At 48.6% G+C, this 18,144-nt stretch overlaps 1 protein-coding gene across 1 annotated transcript; it reads left to right on the top strand.

Moving 5' to 3' along the window:
- The first annotated feature begins 8,851 nt into the window (after positions 1-8,851).
- Positions 8,852-12,445, top strand: LOC100137005 (NADP-dependent malic enzyme, chloroplastic). The gene is made up of 11 exons (XM_044463874.1): positions 8,852-9,141; positions 9,588-9,935; positions 10,048-10,153; positions 10,261-10,326; positions 10,432-10,527; positions 10,664-10,819; positions 10,924-11,070; positions 11,157-11,210; positions 11,295-11,483; positions 11,577-11,820; positions 11,922-12,445. The coding sequence occupies exons 1-11, from the start codon at positions 9,053-9,055 to the stop codon at positions 12,137-12,139; spliced, it is 1,713 nt and encodes a 570-aa protein (XP_044319809.1). The 5' UTR covers positions 8,852-9,052; the 3' UTR covers positions 12,140-12,445.
- The last annotated feature ends 5,699 nt before the right edge of the window (positions 12,446-18,144 follow it).

Raw genomic sequence — 18,144 nt, 5'->3', positions numbered from 1 at the left:
GGTTTCGACATCAAACCTTGCTAACAAATGTGTGTTGTTAGAGCTTGAACTTTCAAGATCCTGGTTCCTTGGAACCTGGTATTTGAAAATAATAGTAAAGATGACATTTCGAAGTTTCAAAAACTCAATTTATTTTTATGTAAAAACCTATACATGTTAGTTATGCATCTGTAATTTTTTCATTAAATACTATGAAAATTTGCAACATGCACAAAACAAACAATTTTCTGACCAAAAAACATGTTTGATTTATGTATTTGTATTTTTTGGGTATATCTCGAATGGATATATAGTGTTATGAAATTTTGTATGCACCTACTGTACATGTATGTGTACATGCATACTTTTTGGGTTTTTTCTAGATGTGGAAATAAGGGTTTTTGAGAAAAAAGAGATAAAGGGATATCCAGAGGCAAACAAAAAATGCACCTTTTGGTGTTATTGGGCTTGCTACGATGTGGGCCTAGGTTCTAAAATGGACCCTTTGTATCATAGGATGCAAAACAAGGAATAGAAGGATGTGAAATAGAGTATTCACTATTAGAGAAAACTTCCAAGAGGTTAGGTGGATAGAAAATTTACAGTAAAATCTAGTGTGACTTGTGATTAAATCAAACAATTTATTTAGAAAAAACTTCTTAATATAGAATTCTCTACAAAAGTTGCATTTTTTAATCAAGTAGGTGCTTAGTTGTGCGAAGATCAAGGGCTCCTTTGATTCAAAAGAATGTCATAGGATTCTTGAAGGATTTGATTCCTTAGGAATTTTTTATAAGTATCATGTTTGAAAATTGCATTCTTTTTTCTATTTCTCAAAAATTCTACTAATCAAATATATAGGCCTCAAGCGCCTAAGCGTATGCTTGTAGACAACACCAACTGATCCTTTAGTCTAAAGCACTGATGCAGGTCGCTCCAAAAGGATGCTTACAAACATTATTTGATAACGGGTAATATATTAATATGAAGATAATACCAATTACATCTGACATTTGCAAGAACACAATATAGTGATCTAGTAGATACATTGAGGATGCGCAAAGAAGAAAAAAGATTAAAAAAAATAAAGAAAGTTGACATAACCAAATGGCGTGCAACAGACCAGCAACAACATCATCCATTTCGATTTATTCATCAAACATCATCCATCATTTTTACGACCAAAAAAAAAGATGCAATGCAACCACTGCAGGATGGTCACGAACTGGTCAACGCCGGCCAACCGTGTTAGTGTGTACGAGCGGAAAGATCATATCGCGGGGTCGGTAGGCGGTAGCGGCCGAACCCCGAGCTGCACACGGTCCGCCCCGTGAGGTCGTATGGTGGCGCGGGCAGTGGGTCCGGTCAGGGTCGGGTGGCGACCCGATCGACGCGGCGGCGCGTGCGAGACCAGACCAAGCCTTTTTTTTTCGCCACCCGACCAGACCAAGCCTCACCACACCACCTTTGTGCACGCCTACTTTTCACTTCCCATGTTCGTATTTTTTCTCGTAACGAACTTTGCTTTTCTCTCTTTCCAGAGACCACCTGCCCCTGGACTGAACATGCACGCCTAGATCGCACCTGCGCTGCACAAACCTACCACCGCAGAGAGAGAGAGAGAGAGAGAGCTGCAAGCATTTTCTCAAAATTTACCGCTTCCATTCCAGCACGGGAGTAGTAAAATGTGTCGCTGGGTTGGTGGAACTAGAGAGAATCCGTGCTCATGGTTCAACGTTCCGCTGGCCGTTGACTCCGGGCTGTTGAAAGATCGTGCGCTGAATTCCCGAGGGAGCATGTGCTTTTCTTTGGCAACGGGAAGAAAATTGATGACGGGTCAGAGTAATCAAGGCCAGCCAGCCCGGTCAGTATAAACTCTCGAGCTTGACCTTTTGGCGTCGGCTACGCGTGTACCTTGCCTCAAAAGAAAAAAAAAGGCTACGCGTACTACAGCTTCAGCTTGGGGCTGGGGAACACACCAGCGAAGGGATTACCGGTCCCTTTTTTCCTCTTCTCATTTTTAGTTTTCTTTCTTTATATATCGGGCTCCGACGAAACCGGGTGGAAAGCGACGGGGCCTGAGAACGAACGCGCGCAAGTTCATCTCCCTGTACTCCTATAATACTCCACTAACTCCAGTACGTTCAAAAATAAAATAAAATCCAGTGGCTCGGTGGGAGTGCGATTTTGGAATTGTAAATCGTTCGTGCGACTGCTTTGCGTTCGTTGGCTGCTCGCTGTCTCGCGACTGTGCTGACCACATGTTAGCACCGCTGCTTACAACATGTGGCCACGATCGGACTAAAAACTTGTTAACCATAAAGAAAGAGGGCAGACACACAGTGATCAGCCCCTACTGGATAACTCATATGAGGCACACACACACTAAGCAATCATGCTCAAGGACCACCGGGGAGCTAAAACGTGGAGCAGAGTTGTCGTATTAGCTCCATCAACATAATAATAACCATCAATCATCAATAAGATAGTTTTGTCAACAATAAAAAAACACTCTAGCAGAGTCGTTAGGAGGGCATTTCATATTGAACCCGTAAGCCTTGATATTTGGAGCTTGGAGCGTGTTCCATCCACCAACCACTTGTGAGCTTCATCACCCTCCTGGCCTCCTTAGCCTCCTGTGCGGCCATCTCCTCTCTCTGTCAATGGCGTAGACAAGCATGTCACTGGAAAGAATGACAGTTTGTGACAGCCGCCATGTGCCAACTGCCTAATGTCTCTCCCGCCATGTTTTCCCGTCGCCCTTCGTTTGCTGCTATAAAAAGTCGTCATCATGGTCGAATAGCTCACAACCTCCACTTCCAACACAGCTTCCCGTAACTACTTTCTCCCTCTCAGTCGCCATGTCGCTTCCCTCGTGGTCGAGCCGGGTGTCGCTCTCAAAGGAGGAGCAAATGATTGACGAGGAGCTGGCGGAGGAGGAGGTCACCCTCATCGCTAAAGGAGGAGAAGGATTGCTGTTATACGCGGGAGGATCCTCCCCTCAATGAGTGCCAAGATTGGAATCCGGGACTTCCTCCATTGTCTGGGATATCCAACACAGCCACAAGTACGTGAAATCCCGTACTAGCAGGCGAGGTCTCGCCCATGCAACTCATATCGGGCACCACGTGCTCCCAAGTGACTTTGTTAAGGGGGCATGGGATGAGCGTTGTGTCACCCATGCCTCGGTTGACAACCCCGGCAACATCTTTAAGCATACCGACGCTTGGTAGGTGTTCCGGATAGAGAGCGACTGCACTATCTAGCATCATGACGAGGAGAATCACGCGGACTTGGTGGCGAAGAGGGAGCACATCAGATGACACACAATCAACATGAACATGGTGACATCAACCGCGCCTCATTGGGCCTTGCCTCTCTTGGAAAAAGGTCGTCCCCGGCCTCGATGGCGATTGACAGGAACGAGACGGAGACGAGGTCGCCAGACCTTCACACCGTCACTTGTAGAGGACACGTCGAGTCATCACTTAGGCATGTGCCCCTACACTGCATTCATTGTCATCGTGGCAAGAAGCAACTGGTGCTCAACAAGACGAAGAAATCATTAGCTTAGTAAAAATATGTCGCTAATTATCTTTTCTACCCCTACATAACCACTTTTGTAATGCAATGTTATCTCAAATTAGTGTTCTAATCCCTAAAATTGAGTGTGAATTTTTGAGTTGATACAACAAAAAAACATAAATGCAAGGTAATGGAGGTCGCATTATGCCGACTCTGTATTTGTGTGCAACGACCGCGGCCTCCATATTCATATAGAGAATGTTTCATGTCCCATATGGAGGCTGCCAATATGGCGACTCTGCTAGAGTTGCTCTAAGAGCATCTCCAACATTTGGCAAATGTGACCCCTCTATATCTCAGCAAGCGCGTCTGGGAACAAGAGCTGGCCGCCCCCATTTCTTCGCCCGGGCAACACATCCATCAGATTCGAAACCTCAAATTCATAAAAAGACATGCACATAGATAACTCAGTCAATATAGCACACAAGCAATTCAACAATTCGAAAAATTCAAAAAAAATCCAGGATAAGTAAAACTCAACAATTTATACATAGAATAAATGAAGAAATCAATCACCCCTGTTGCTGTGGTTGTTGATCTCTTTCTTTTTGTTGATGAAGCACTTACTGCAATTGTCATCCATGATGCTTGTGTCGCTCAACTTGATCCTTGACTCCTCCATGATCCTCGCGAGCCTCATCTTCTCTTTCATAAGCTCAATTGCCTCGTGTGTTTTCGCATTTTCAATTTTCAGTTTTTGTCATTTCTCTTGCTTCTCCATGTCTATCCTCCCCTCTCAATGTTCATACTCTTCCGCGCCTCTCCTGATTGAACTCCAACATCTTCCTTTGCACATCCAAAAAGAGCGTGTACCTCTCCCCCTCCTTTTGCTTCCCTTTTCTCCTCAATTTTCTTCAGTGTCTGCCTCTTGTTGCAAAAGATGTTTGTCCATGTGCCATACATTTTGCTTGTGCACCATCATATGCAACCCTATCCTTCTCCCACTTTGTGCCCCTCAAGTGACTATTCCTTTTTGGCTTAGTACCATGTCTGCCCGCCCTTCCACGTGACTCATCACCGTCATCCAATCCAATAGATTGGTTAGAGCTTGTGCCATCGTTGTTCTTCTTCTTGATAGGGTTTTTAAGATCTCACAAGAGGTTGGACCACTTTGGTTTTTCATTCAATTCCATCCAACAATGGCACACGATGAATGGTTTTTTTCTTAACTTGATGGTACAAAGTGGCGGCAAACCCCATCTAGCAAGCAAAAATCACACGTCAACATACTAGGATAAAGGAAGCAAGCAAGAAAGATGATGACCAATGTGAAGCTAACAAAACTTACATAGCTATCGACTCCAATACCACTTTGGTGCTTATTCACCACTTGTGCATAGAAATTTCGAACCTTGTTCATAGACTCTTGGATTCCGGACCATCTATGTTGGAGACAACACTCCTTGCGAGTGGTGGATCGGATGTTTCTCCACGTAGCGCTTGTGTTCAACGTACCATGGGTGGATGTTTTACCAATACTTGGAACCCTTTTACTCGGTTTCACATACATGATCCATGTTTCGTGCCCAACTAAGCATTACATAACATGGCATTTTCATGGGTTGAGTAAGAATTTTCTCTTGCCTCCACCTGCTTCTTTTCCTTGAGCGCTCGACGATTTCCCAACATCAAACAAAGACAAAATTTGATCACACATCTCATAATTTGGAGGATCTTGACTGTCATTTATCATATCCATTATAAATGAGTCCTAAAGGTGCATCACAATGAAATTGCCATCCTAAAATTGATTCGCTAAATGCTATGGGGCAAAAAAAGCATGATTGTTTTATTGAGGCATATTGTCGAACAGTTGGTGGGCATGTCCGGCACTAGAGAGATTCCCAACATTGTCTGCGACTGTTGGAGTTGTGACAAATTGTATGCCTTGTCTTGAAGCTAATGGGATGCCCGGCCATTGCAAAGTCAGAATTGGTTCAGGTACGGGCATGGTGGAAAATTACAAGGGTGCCAGGTTGGCACTATTGCCGGCTAGTCGTTGCTATAGTTGCCATGAAAAAAGGTTGTCGGTTAGAAGCGATTTTGCAAATAGGAAGGACTGAAGACATGCATCAATAGAGAGTTGTAACATTGTATAGCTTATGCAGTCGCCTAGGAGCATAGGACCCCTATCTCCCGGTGATGTCTGCTTTTGAGAGCTTCCCTTTGGAGACGAGCTTAAGAAAAAGGCGCATCGACGATAAGACATAATCCAAAATGAGGGCCCCTCTCAAGGCGGTTCCCGCAACTACAAAACACAATCGCGCCCACCGTCGGCCGCCCATCAACAATGCATGGGAGGAAAGTACTCCAGACCAACACCTTGAAGAAAAGCAAGCCTTACAAAATGTTGTCACCCGATCTGCGGGTTTTGATTTAGGGTTTCTCCCGGAACACGAGAAGAGGGTAATAGTGCCACATGTGCGCATTGAAGAAAATTTGGTTGCTTGTGGGTGGCCACCATGCTCACCTGGCCAATTTAAAGTTTAGGGCCTTCACACCGATAAAGACCTTCAAACATCTAGTTCAGCACGATTGCCGATGCTATGGTATTTGCCTCTTTCCATAGTGGTCATGCTTCCAACCATGGTCATCATCCACAAACGACCGACATTGTGACACTTATCTCTTGCCATCACGGTGGTCACGCCACCCTTGAACCATGGCCGACAACATGGAAATATCACTACTCATGCATTCTAGGGTACCGTCTCATCTTTTGCTAGCCAAGGGGCTCTCATCGCCACCTTTACATTCGAGGTCTTGAGCCCTATGATTAACCCTAGTCACCCTAATCAAGGATCATAAGAGCATCTACACCCGGGCGCCCCAAACACATCTCAAACGCCCTGGCGGGCCAACCGGTCACAAAACATCGACCCACTCGGGCGACTCAAAACGGCCTCAAACGCCTGGCCTGTCCAGCGCCCCTCAAATCCAGCCCAAATCTAGGGCGGATATTGGGCAGCCTAGGCACACCCGGGCGCGTCCGCTTGACAGGTCGGCCCACCACTGACCCCACATGTGTCCCACAAAATCCCTAATCCGGCTTCCAACTTCGAACCCTGGTTCACTCCACCCGCCTCTCTTGCTCCATCCTGTCCTCCTCCCTCCTGCATTCTGATCATATCCGGCGCGATGTCGAGCTCCAATAGCCACTCCTGCTCCGACCTCGACTCCGACAAGGAGCTGGCCCCCGCATTGCCTTGGAGCTGTCCAAGGTTGACACCAGGGGCAGCTCCAGATCTGCAGCGTCGCCACAGCTCCCGTGCCAGCGCAACGTGGATGTTGGAGATGGACCCTCCGAGCCCACGCTCAGCTCCGGCAAGATAGCATAGTCCGCGCCATCCCGACGCCATCCTCTTCTCCCGTCCGCTCCTCCATGCCGGCAGCGGTGGGTGCTAGTGCCCGCGCCACCGGCCCGCACGCGCACTCCGGAATCAGAGGCGCCCATAGAGTGCCGTGAGAGGCAGCGGGCAAGGGAGAGGGAGGCGGCGGAGATGTCCGTGCACCGTCGCCGTAGGATGTCGGCGAAGCTCGACGCGAAGGAGGCAGCGGCGGAGGCGACTCGGCTTGCCAAGCTGAAGCAACAACCGAAAAAGGCCGCCCGCCGGATGAAGGGGCTCATCGTCTTTCCTCTTCATACGACACCGACAACGACGATAGCTCCACCTCCTCCGACGACGACCAAGATCCTCCACTAGCCACAGACGCCTATAGCTACGCCGGCGACTGGAAGGGCAAAGGCCCAACGCGGAAGTTGTGATGTCGCTCCTCCTCCAATGTTTATATCATTTTTAGTTGTTGATGCTTAAGAACTTGTCCGACGACGAACTCAGATGATCTTGTGGATGATGTGAAGCTCTTTTATATCCGTTTTGCAGCTGATTTTGTTGTCCGTTTGCAGTCGATTTTGTTACCCGTTTGTTTGATCATGTAGAGTAACTCACGTTGCATGTATAGTATGGATATAGGGTGCCGAATATGAGATACGTGGATGTGAAAAGGGAAATATGAGGAGTGCCCGATCAGTACCGCGGATGCGCCTAGGCGCGTCCGCAGGCATTTGAGAGGCCGAATTAGAGCATCTATAGCCGGGCGCCCCAAACCGGTCTCAAACACCCGAGCCGCCAGCCCGGGCACTGACTGGTCACGATTTCTTGACTCAGACGACCCCCTCAAACGGGCCTCAAACGCCCAGACTGACCCCTCATATCCAGCTCATATATGAGGCGGATATGGGGGCGCCCGGGCACACCCGCCACGTTGGACTGACGGCATGGTCCCATACGGAAACACCCGAAATCCCGGCGGGCCGAAGCTCGTCTCCTCCGTCGGACCGGTGGTGCCGTGTGGCGCACCGGCGGGTCGCGTAGTGGCTAGCCCGGCTATTTAAGTCGGCGGAGGAGGCTGAGATGCTCGCCTACATGGGTGAGGTCGAGCAGGAGGAGGATGAGCCGGAGCCCTCCTACCCGCCCATCCAGCCAGTGCCCGGCACCGTCGTCACGGACATCTCCGACGACGAAGGGTAGATAGGGTAGTGCATAGTATGTAGTACGTAGCATTTTTTTGCATGCTTTGTGTGGATGTAGATGTTGATTTTTTTTTTGAAACCAGAGATGTTGAAATATGAGAGAGTGAGATGTAGAGTGACTAATTTAAGACATAACCGATCACTGCAGAAGCACCTAATCACGTTCATGTATGTTTGAGAGACCGAATTTGCAAAGTCCAGTTGTAGACGCTCTTGGCACATCGTTGCTATGGATGCTCTAAGCTTTTTTTTGTTCCCCTTTCTCCCACCTCACCCTTCCCACTCATGGTGTGCTCTTGGCCCCGACCATAGCTAGTCGACATGGTGTCTCACTCCTATCTCGCGGTTCCACCGGAGGGAGAGGGACGCGCGCACCTACTACTACTACTAGCCCGGTAGCAAGCCGTATGCCCATGGGGCCTAGGGGTGTGTGTACAATTGTCAATTGAGCAGGAGACTATACTAGTATTCCATTCCAAGTGCCCCGCGCCGACCACCTTCTTCAATCCGCAGCCGAGCGAGGCTGCTGCCCTCCATGTTCGTTTCCCTCTTCTTTCCTTTTTGTATTGTGTACATCAGTACATATAATAAAGAAGAGTTTGTTTAGTCCCCTCGTTTCCCCTTGTCTTTGTCATGGGCAACGACCGAACCAACCGGGGAAGGAACCTTCGTCTCTCCCTCTCTCTGTCTCTCACCATCCGCGTCCCCGACCATTCCTCCCTTTCCCACGGCGCGCCCTCCGCTCCCCTTCCTTCTGCCTGGCGGGCCCTCCCCGGCGGCCACGGGGCCTCTATAAATAGGCAACGCTGCTCCCTCCCGTCTCCACACCATCCACCGCATCCCATCCCAGGACATTAAAAAAGGACAAGAGCTCGATTCAAATCAAACCCAATCCTGCGCTACGCATCGCGCTTCTTCCGTCCGTGCGTTCGCCAGAGCTGAGAGTTTGAGGAGATGGCGGGCGGCGGTGTCGAGGACGTCTACGGCGAGGACAGGGCCACCGAGGAGCAGCTCATCACGCCATGGTCATTCTCCGTCGCAAGGTAATGCCGCTAACCAAAACCGACATGTTCTGCTTCGTGATCCAAGCCACTCTTACGGCAGATCCCCCTCCGGCCGGAAATGAAGTTCCATGGCAATTCCACCTCCGCTATCTTGAGAAATTATGATGGTGCGTGCGTGCGTCGGTGCGTGTGTTTCCGCGGTGATCCGCATCGGCACGGCGAGATCATGCGATTTCGGTTGTGGTCTCGTGTGACTTAGGATTTGGTCGGCAACTTACTATTGCGATCGCGACTATTTAGGGCACGGTTGTAAACCCATCTTTTCCTTCCTTCCTTCCTCACGCCTGCCAAAATATTTTCTTCGTTTTGGGATATCCTGCTCCTGCCTTGTTACCACTGCGCTGAAAGTTCTCGTCTGCGTTACTCTGTTTCTTGACGTTAACACATGCATGATGACATTTTCCTTGCGTGCAATCAACCAACAGTGGGCACCAGCTTCTGAGGGACCCCCGGCACAACAAGGGGCTGGCCTTCACCGAGGCGGAGCGCGACGCGCACTACATCCGGGGGCTCCTCCCGCCGGCCATCGTCTCTCAGGAGCACCAGGAGAAGAAGATCATGCACAACCTCCGCAGTTACACCGTGCCCCTGCATCGCTACGTCGCCATGATGGACCTCCAGGAGAGGAACGAGAGGCTCTTCTACAAGCTCCTCATCGACAACGTCGAGGAGCTGCTCCCCGTCGTCTACACGCCCGTCGTCGGCGAGGCCTGCCAGAAGTACGGCAGCATCTACCGCCGCCCGCAGGGGCTCTACATCAGCCTCAAGGACAAGTGCGTCTCTCTCTCTCTCTCTTCTCCCTCTCTCTCTAGCGCTGTGCGTTTCTCTCTGACAGTAAACTGTTCAAGACTGGCGTACATGTCTGACATGTCAAGCACTTTTCAGGGGCAAGGTGCTCGAGGTGCTCAAGAACTGGCCTGAGAGGAGCATCCAGGTCATCGTCGTCACCGACGGCGAGCGCATTTTGGGGCTCGGAGATCTGGGCTGCCAGGTATCAATATGTTCAAGGATGATGCACCACCAACCTTTTTCTGATTCCTTTAAAAAAACCTTTTCCTGATTGTTAATGCTCATGCATGTTATGATGATCTTGTGCAGGGTATGGGTATCCCGGTTGGCAAACTGTCTCTGTACACCGCCCTCGGAGGAGTTCGCCCATCAGCTGTAAGTGTGGTTCTGAATGTTCTGAAAGCATGCAAGGATCAAAACCAGTGGATCGCTCTGCTGACTGATTTATACAGTATTAACAATGTAATGATCGTGATGCAGTGCCTGCCAATTACCATCGATGTTGGCACCAACAATGAGACATTGCTCAACGACGAGTACTACATCGGGCTCCGTCAACGGCGTGCTACCGGCGAGGTAATGCCGATGGCTGTACGCAGCAGTCTACTAGTGCATACTGTGGTTATTAGCTCGCCTCTGCAGCTGGTGAGCTGGGCAGACTCTTTTGACATGTCGATGATGCTGAACTTTGTGTTTGTTTCATGGCTGCCAGGAATACCATGAGCTTCTTCAAGAGTTCATGAATGCAGTGAAGCAAAACTACGGCGAGAAAGTCCTGGTCCAGTTTGAGGACTTTGCCAACCACAATGCATTCGATTTGCTCGCAAAGTACAGCAAGAGCCATCTCGTCTTCAACGATGATATTCAGGTGCTTCATTCATTCCCGTACTGTTGGTACCAAGTCATCACAAGGTGAAGCATTACTGTCTTTATTATCTCCAGAGGCACTGAACAGAAATGGTGGTGTTGCAGGGCACAGCATCAGTGGTCCTCGCAGGCCTCTTGGCGGCCCTGAAGATGATCGGTGGAGGCCTTGTGGATCAGACCTACCTCTTCCTTGGTGCTGGAGAGGCTGGAACTGGCATTGCAGAGCTCATTGCTCTTGAGATGTCGAAACACGTAAGACAGCAAGCTCTGCATTGCCTATGGATCAGCCAGTCCATGGTGTATTACGTATCGCTGATGTCGAATTGTTCGTTTTACAGACTGAACTCCCGGTGGACGACTGCCGCAAGAAGATCTGGCTGGTGGACTCCAAGGTTGGTCGCTCATCTCATCTCAGGAATTGCAGCAAGATTTAGCACGACGTTTTGTCTCTGACACGTAGGGCTCGTGTTGTGCAGGGTCTGCTTGTTGAGTCCAGAAAAGAGTCTCTGCAGCACTTCAAGAAGCCGTTCGCTCATGAGCACGAAGAACTGAAGACCCTGCTGGAGGCCGTCCAGTCCATCAAGCCAACCGTGCTGATCGGAACCTCCGGCGTCGGGAAGACCTTCACCCAAGAAGTGATCGAGGCCATGGCCTCCTTCAACGAGGTACGCAGCTGGTCCGGCCATGATAATCCTATCACATTTCTTTCTTGATTCGAGCTGCAGAGACGCTAAACAGAGGCCGTGTGAGAAATGCAGAAACCCGTCATCTTCTCGCTGTCGAACCCAACGTCGCACTCGGAGTGCACGGCCGAGGAGGCCTACACCTGGAGCAAGGGCACGGCGGTGTTCGCGAGCGGCAGCCCGTTCGACCCCGTGGAGTACGAGGGGAAGACGTACGTGCCCGGGCAGTCCAACAACGCCTACGTGTTCCCCGGCTTCGGCCTCGGCGTCGTCATCTCCGGCGCCATCCGCGTCCACGACGACATGCTCCTCGCCGCCTGTAAGTATCTGCATCTCCTCTCGCGCGTTTGCGGCGGCTGGTGACTGAATCTGAATCTGAATCTGATGATGGTGAATGGTGTTTGGTTTGGCTGGGTGCAGCGGAGGCGCTGGCGGAGGAGGCGACCCAGGAGAACTTCGACAAGGGGCTCATCTTCCCGCCCTTCACCAACATCCGCAAGATCTCGGCCAGCATCGCCGCCAAGGTGGCCGCCAAGGCCTACGACCTGGGCCTGGCCAGCCGGCTGCCGCGGCCCGACGACCTGTTCAAGTACGCCGAGAGCTGCATGTACACCCCGCTCTACCGCAGCTACAGGTGAGCGCGGCGGCAGTTTTGCGGCGAGGACGGACGGAGTCAGTCAATAAAATCAATCTCCTTCCCCCATATGCCAACCAGCTCAAGGTTCAGCGACGCAACCTAAAACATAGGCTTGTTTTTTCTGTGTCCGTCTATGCGTATGTGTACTCTTGTGCTGTTCTACTTTGCTTTACTTTTGTACTGTAATGTACTGTTTACGGGAGCACGGCACGCACGCACCTGTCTATCTGTGTCGAGGTGCGTCGTCGTCGTCGATTCTTTTGTCAGATTGAGTTAAACGAGTGTAATAGTTTGATGATTTGTGTTACCAGGGTTGCTCTTTTACTTTCCACGCTCGACAAATGTGCTGAAGCATTAGGATGTGTTTGTGGACGCTGAATTTCCGAGCTCGAGCTCAAATTAGCTCAGGTGAACAGTAAAATCCAAAAATATTAAAATAAAATTTAAAAAATTCTGGAATTATTCCAGAGCAAACATTGATAAATGTTTTCGGTGCTCATAAAATTCCATCAAAGAATGACATTCGTGGAAGAGGTGGCAACAATGACATCCGCGAATGTCATTTCATGATGAAAATTTTCAAGCACTTGAAACATTTGTCAAAATTCATTAAAAAAATCAGTTTTTTCCATTTATTTTTATTTTTTTGTGAGCTTGATGTTGGTCGTGAGCTCAAGCTCGCGAGTAGAAGATGACTTTTGTGTGTTTGGTCCTCTCTCCAACATGCATCAAACATGTTTCAGTTGCGTCACATTCCATCGCCGGTGAGCATGCATCAAACATGTGTTGGTCCTCTCTCAAAGCCCACCTCAAAGATATGAGCAAACACTGGCCATCGTCCTCATCGATCCATCTATCGCGTTCCTCCCGTCTCTGTAGGGCTGGTCTTCGAGGGTATGTTTGATAGCCTGCATTAGGTCCAACCAAACCCACGGGGTGCAAAAATGTCCTATTTGATAGCCTATATTCACTGTTTGGTTAGCATAGCACAAAACTTAAAGTACCCTACCAGGCAGGCTCGTTGGAACAGTGGAATCGCCCGTTTCCCCTCAGCCAAACTCGGACGATACAAGGAAGGGGAACACGGCGTCAAGCTCATGAGAGCAAGGAGATGGTGCGAGATCGTGCGCGTCCCTAAAAATCTGCAGGAAGAATTTGTGGCCACCTCCTGCCGAATCGGTCGCCCTATACAGCCACCCTCGGCTCACGACCCAAACTCGCGCCCCCTCATTCGAGCTCTCCGTTTTGCGCGGATCGTCATCGACGAGCAGGTAAGCGACACGTCTTCTTCGGCTGGCGGTCGACAATGGCGACGATTTGTCTTCTTCCTGTTTCCGACCAGTTCCACGCCTCCATCGGGCTTAATCGATGGTTGTAAGTTCGGTCAGTCCGTCCTTCCTACTAATTCTATCTTAGATATGTGAGCATGTGGTAGCACTATAGACCGTCGATCCATGAGAATGTGATGTTTTGGTAGCTAGTGTTGATGAATTGGTAGCATGATAGGTGTTGCTTGTAAGCTTTGATGATGTTCATGTTGTTCCTTGTCAACAAGGATGATACCATGGTAGATTTGGTACTAGCCTCTGAATCGGAGCATGTGTAGTATGCTAGTTTGCAAGTATGTAGGTGTGGTAGTGTGTTGAACTTCATGGCATGCTATGAGATTGAAGATCAGTCATAGGGTGATGTGTTGAACTTCATGGTCCATGTGTAATATGCTTACTATCCATGCGTAGTGGTCCTTCTTACTGTCCATGTGTAGTGTGTTTCACAAATCGTGACGCTAACGCTTGTAGGACATGAGGTTGCAAGATTTTAGCCATTTCATTGTCTTGTTCGAGAGCCAATTCCCGTCATCCTATTTTGAGGACCCCTAGCCTATGACCGAGGATCAGATATCTCTGAATTAGATTCCCTCGAGGGGTCTGCAAGGCGTCTACCATTTGTGCCTAGCACATATGTGTCAGATGCGTCTAATGTTGTTGCTTCTACACATAAGGCAACCACCAAGGCTAGGAGGGTAAAGATGGCTGGGAGGGGGAACTCAATGAAATGTCAGTCGTTCTTACTACTTTCGTGCTTAACAAATATGTAAGATCATAGTCAACAGGGTAAGGACTGATAAGGGCTTCAAGGAGGTGCACTTGAAATCTGTTTCCAAGAAGGTGTTTGACATGTGGCCAAGAGGTCACTTCGACACAAGTCTGCAATCACCTCAGGAAGTGGAGTGCCAGATGGATCCTGATACGTCTCCAACGTATCTATAATTTTTTATTGTTTCATGCTGTTATATTATCATTGTCAGATGTTTTACAATCATTCTATAGCAACTTTATATCATTTTTGGGGACTAACCTATTGACATAGTGCCTAGTGCCAGTTGCTGTTTTTTGCTTGTCTTTTACTTCGCAGAAAATCAATACCAAACGGAGTCCAACACAGCGAAAACTTTTTGGATATTTTTTCTGGACCAGAAGGCGCACGATGAACCAAGGAAGTACCAGAGGGGAGCTCCAAGGGGAGCACAACCCACTGTTGGAAATATGCCCTAGAGGCAATAATAAATTGGTTATTATTATATTTCCTTGTTCATGATAATCGTTTATTATCCATGCTAGAATTGTATTGATAGGAAACTCAGATACATGTGTGGATACATAGACAACACCATGTCCCTAGTAAGCCTCTAGGTGACTAGCTCGTTGATCAATAGATGGTTACGGTTTCCTAACCATGGACATTGGATGTCATTGATAACGGGATCACATCATTAGAAGAATGATGTGATGGACAAGACCCAATCCTAAGCATAGCACAAGATCGTGTAGTTCGCATGCTAAAGCTTTTCTTATGTCAAGTATCGTTTCCTTAGACCATGAGATTGTGCAACTCCCAGATACTGTAGGAATACTTTGGGTGTGCCAAACGTCACAACATAACTGGGTGGCTATAAAGGTGCACTACGGGTATCTCCAAAAGTGTCTGTTGGGTTGGCACAAATCGAGACTGGGATTTGTCACTCCGTGTGACGGAGAGGTATCTCTGGGCCCACTCGGTAGGACATCATCATAATGTGCACAATGTGATCAAGGAGTTGATCACGGGATGATGTGTTATGGAACGAGTAAAGAGACTTGCTGGTAACGAGATTGAACAAGGTATCGGGATACCGACGATCGAATCTCGGGCAAGTATCGTACCGATAGACAAAGGGAATTGTATACGGGATTGATTAAGTCCTTGACATCGTGGTTCATCCGATGAGATCATCGTGGAGCATGTGGGAGCCAACATGGGTATCCAGATCCCGCTGTTGGTTATTGACCGGAGAGTTATCTCGGTCATGTCTGCATGGTTCCCGAACCCGTAGGGTCTACACACTTAAGGTTCGATGACGCTAGGGTTATAGGGAATAGATATATGTGGTTACCGAATGTTGTTCGGAGTCCCGGATGAGATCCCGGACATCACGAGGAGTTCCGGAATGGTCCGGAGGTAAAGATTTATATATGGGAAGTCCTGTTTTGGTCGCCGGAAAAGTTTCGGGTTTTATCGGTAATGTACCGGGACCACCGGGAGGGTCCTGGTGGTCCACCAAGTGGGGCCACCAGCCCCGGAGGGTTGCATGGGCCAAGTGTGGGAGGAGACCAGCCCCAGGTGGGCTGGTGCGCCCCCCACCAAGGCCCAAGGTGCCTAGGGTTTAGGGAGGGGGCGCCCCACCTAGCTTGGGGGGGGGGCAAGTTTCCCCTCTTCCCCCCCTTGGACGCCCCACCAGATGGGATCTGGGCTGGCCGCCGCCCCTAGGGTGGAACCCTAGGTGGGGGCACAGCCCTCCCTCTCCCCTATATATAGTGGAGGCAAAGGAGCAGCCCACAGACGAAGTTTCTTCTCTTGTTGGCGCAGCCCTACCCCTCTCCCTCCTCGTCTCTTACGGTGCTTGGCGAAGCCCTGCTGGAGTACCACGCTCCTCCACCACCACCACCCCGTCGTGTTGCTGCTGGATGGAGTCTTCCCCAACCTCTCCTTCTCCCCTTGCTGGATCAAGGCGTAGGAGACATCACCGGGCTGTACGTGTGTTGAACACGGAGGTGCCGTCCGTTCGGCACTAGGATCATCGGTGATTTGGATCACGACGAGTACGACTCCATCACCCCCGTTCACTTGAACGTTCCGCTTAGCGATCTACAAGGGTATGTAGATGCACTCTCCTTCCCCTCGTTGCTAGATTACTCCATAGATTGATCTTGGTGATGCGTAGAAAATTTTGAATTTCTGCTACGTTCCCCAACAGTGGCATCATGAGCTAGGTCTATGCGTAGTTACTATGCACGAGTAGAACACAAAGTAGTTGTGGGCGTCGATATTGTCAATTATCTTGCCGTTACTAGTCTTATCTTGATTCGGGCGACATCGTGGGATGAAGCGGCCCGGACCGACCTTACACGTACTCTTACGTGAGACTGGTTCCACCGACTGACATGCACTAGTTGCATAAGGTGGCTAGCGGGTGTCTATCTCTCCCACTTTAGTCAGATCGGATTCGATGAAAAGGGTCCTTATGAAGGGTAAATAGCAATTGGCATATCACGTTGTGGTTTTTGCGTAGGTAAGAAACGTTCTTGCTAGCAACCTATAGCAGCCACGTAAAAAACTTGCAACAACAATTAGAGGACGTCTAACTTGTTTTTGCAGCATTTGCTATGTGATGTGATATGGCCAAGAAGAATGTGATGAATAATATGTGATGTATGAGATTGATCATGTTCTTGTAATAGGAATCACGACTTGCATGTCGATGAGTATGACAACCGGCAGGAGCCATAGGAGTTGTCTTTATTTATTGTATGACCTACGTGTCATTGAACAACGCCATGTAATTACTTTACTTTATTGCTAACCGGTAGCCATAGTAGTAGAAGTAATAAGTGGGCGAGACAACTTCATGGAGACACAATGATGGAAATCATGATGATGGAGATCATGGTGTCATGCCGGTGACGATGATGATCATGGAGCCCCGAAGATGGAGATCAAAAGGAGCAATATGATATTGGCCATATCATGTCACTATTTGATTGCATGTGATGTTTATCATGTTTATACATCTTATTTGCTTAGAACGACGGTAGTAAATAAGATGATCCCTCATTAAAATTTCAAGAAAGTGTTCCCTCTAACTGTGCACCGTTGCAAAAGTTCATCGTTTCGAAGCACCACGTGATGATCGGGTGTGATAGATTCTTACGTTCACATACAACGGGTGTAAGCCAGATTTACACACGCGAAACACTTAGGTTGACTTGACGAGCCTAGCATGTACAAACATGGCCTCGGAACACAAGAGACCGAAAGGTCGAGCATGAGTCGTATGGTAGATACGGTCAACATGAAGATGTTCACCGATGATGACTAGTCCGTCTCACGTGATGATCGGACATGGTCTAGTTGACTCGGATCATGTAATCACTTAGATGACTAGAGGGATGTCTATCTGAGTGGGAGTTCATAAGATGAACTTAATTATCCTAAACATAGTCAAAAGGTCTTCGCAAATTATGTCGTGGCTCGCGCTTCAGTTATACTGTTTAGATATGTTCCTGGAGAAAATTTAGTTGAAAGATGATAGTAGCAATTATGCGGACTAGGTCCGTAAACTGAGGATTGTCCTCATTGCTTCATAGAAGGCTTATGTACTTAATGCACTGCTCAGTGTGCTGAACCTCAAACGTCGTCTGTGGATGTTGCGAACATCTGACATACACATTTTGATAACTACGTGATAGTTCAGTTAAACGGTTTAGAGTTGAGGCACCGAAGACGTTTTGAAACGTCGCGAAACATATGAGATGTTTCAAGGGCTGAAATTGGAATTTCAGGCTCGTGCCCACATCAAGAGGTATAAGACCTCCGACGATTTTCTTAGCCTGCAAACTAAGGGAGAAAAGCTCAATTGTTGAGCTTGTGCTCAAGATTGTCTGAGTACAACAATCATTTGAATCGAGT

Source organism: Triticum aestivum, chromosome 1A, assembly GCF_018294505.1.
Source record: "Triticum aestivum cultivar Chinese Spring chromosome 1A, IWGSC CS RefSeq v2.1, whole genome shotgun sequence".
Classification (NCBI taxonomy): domain Eukaryota; kingdom Viridiplantae; phylum Streptophyta; class Magnoliopsida; order Poales; family Poaceae; genus Triticum; species Triticum aestivum.
The sequence above is the reverse complement of the archived record's forward strand: the minus strand, read 5'-3'. Positions and strand labels throughout refer to the sequence as shown.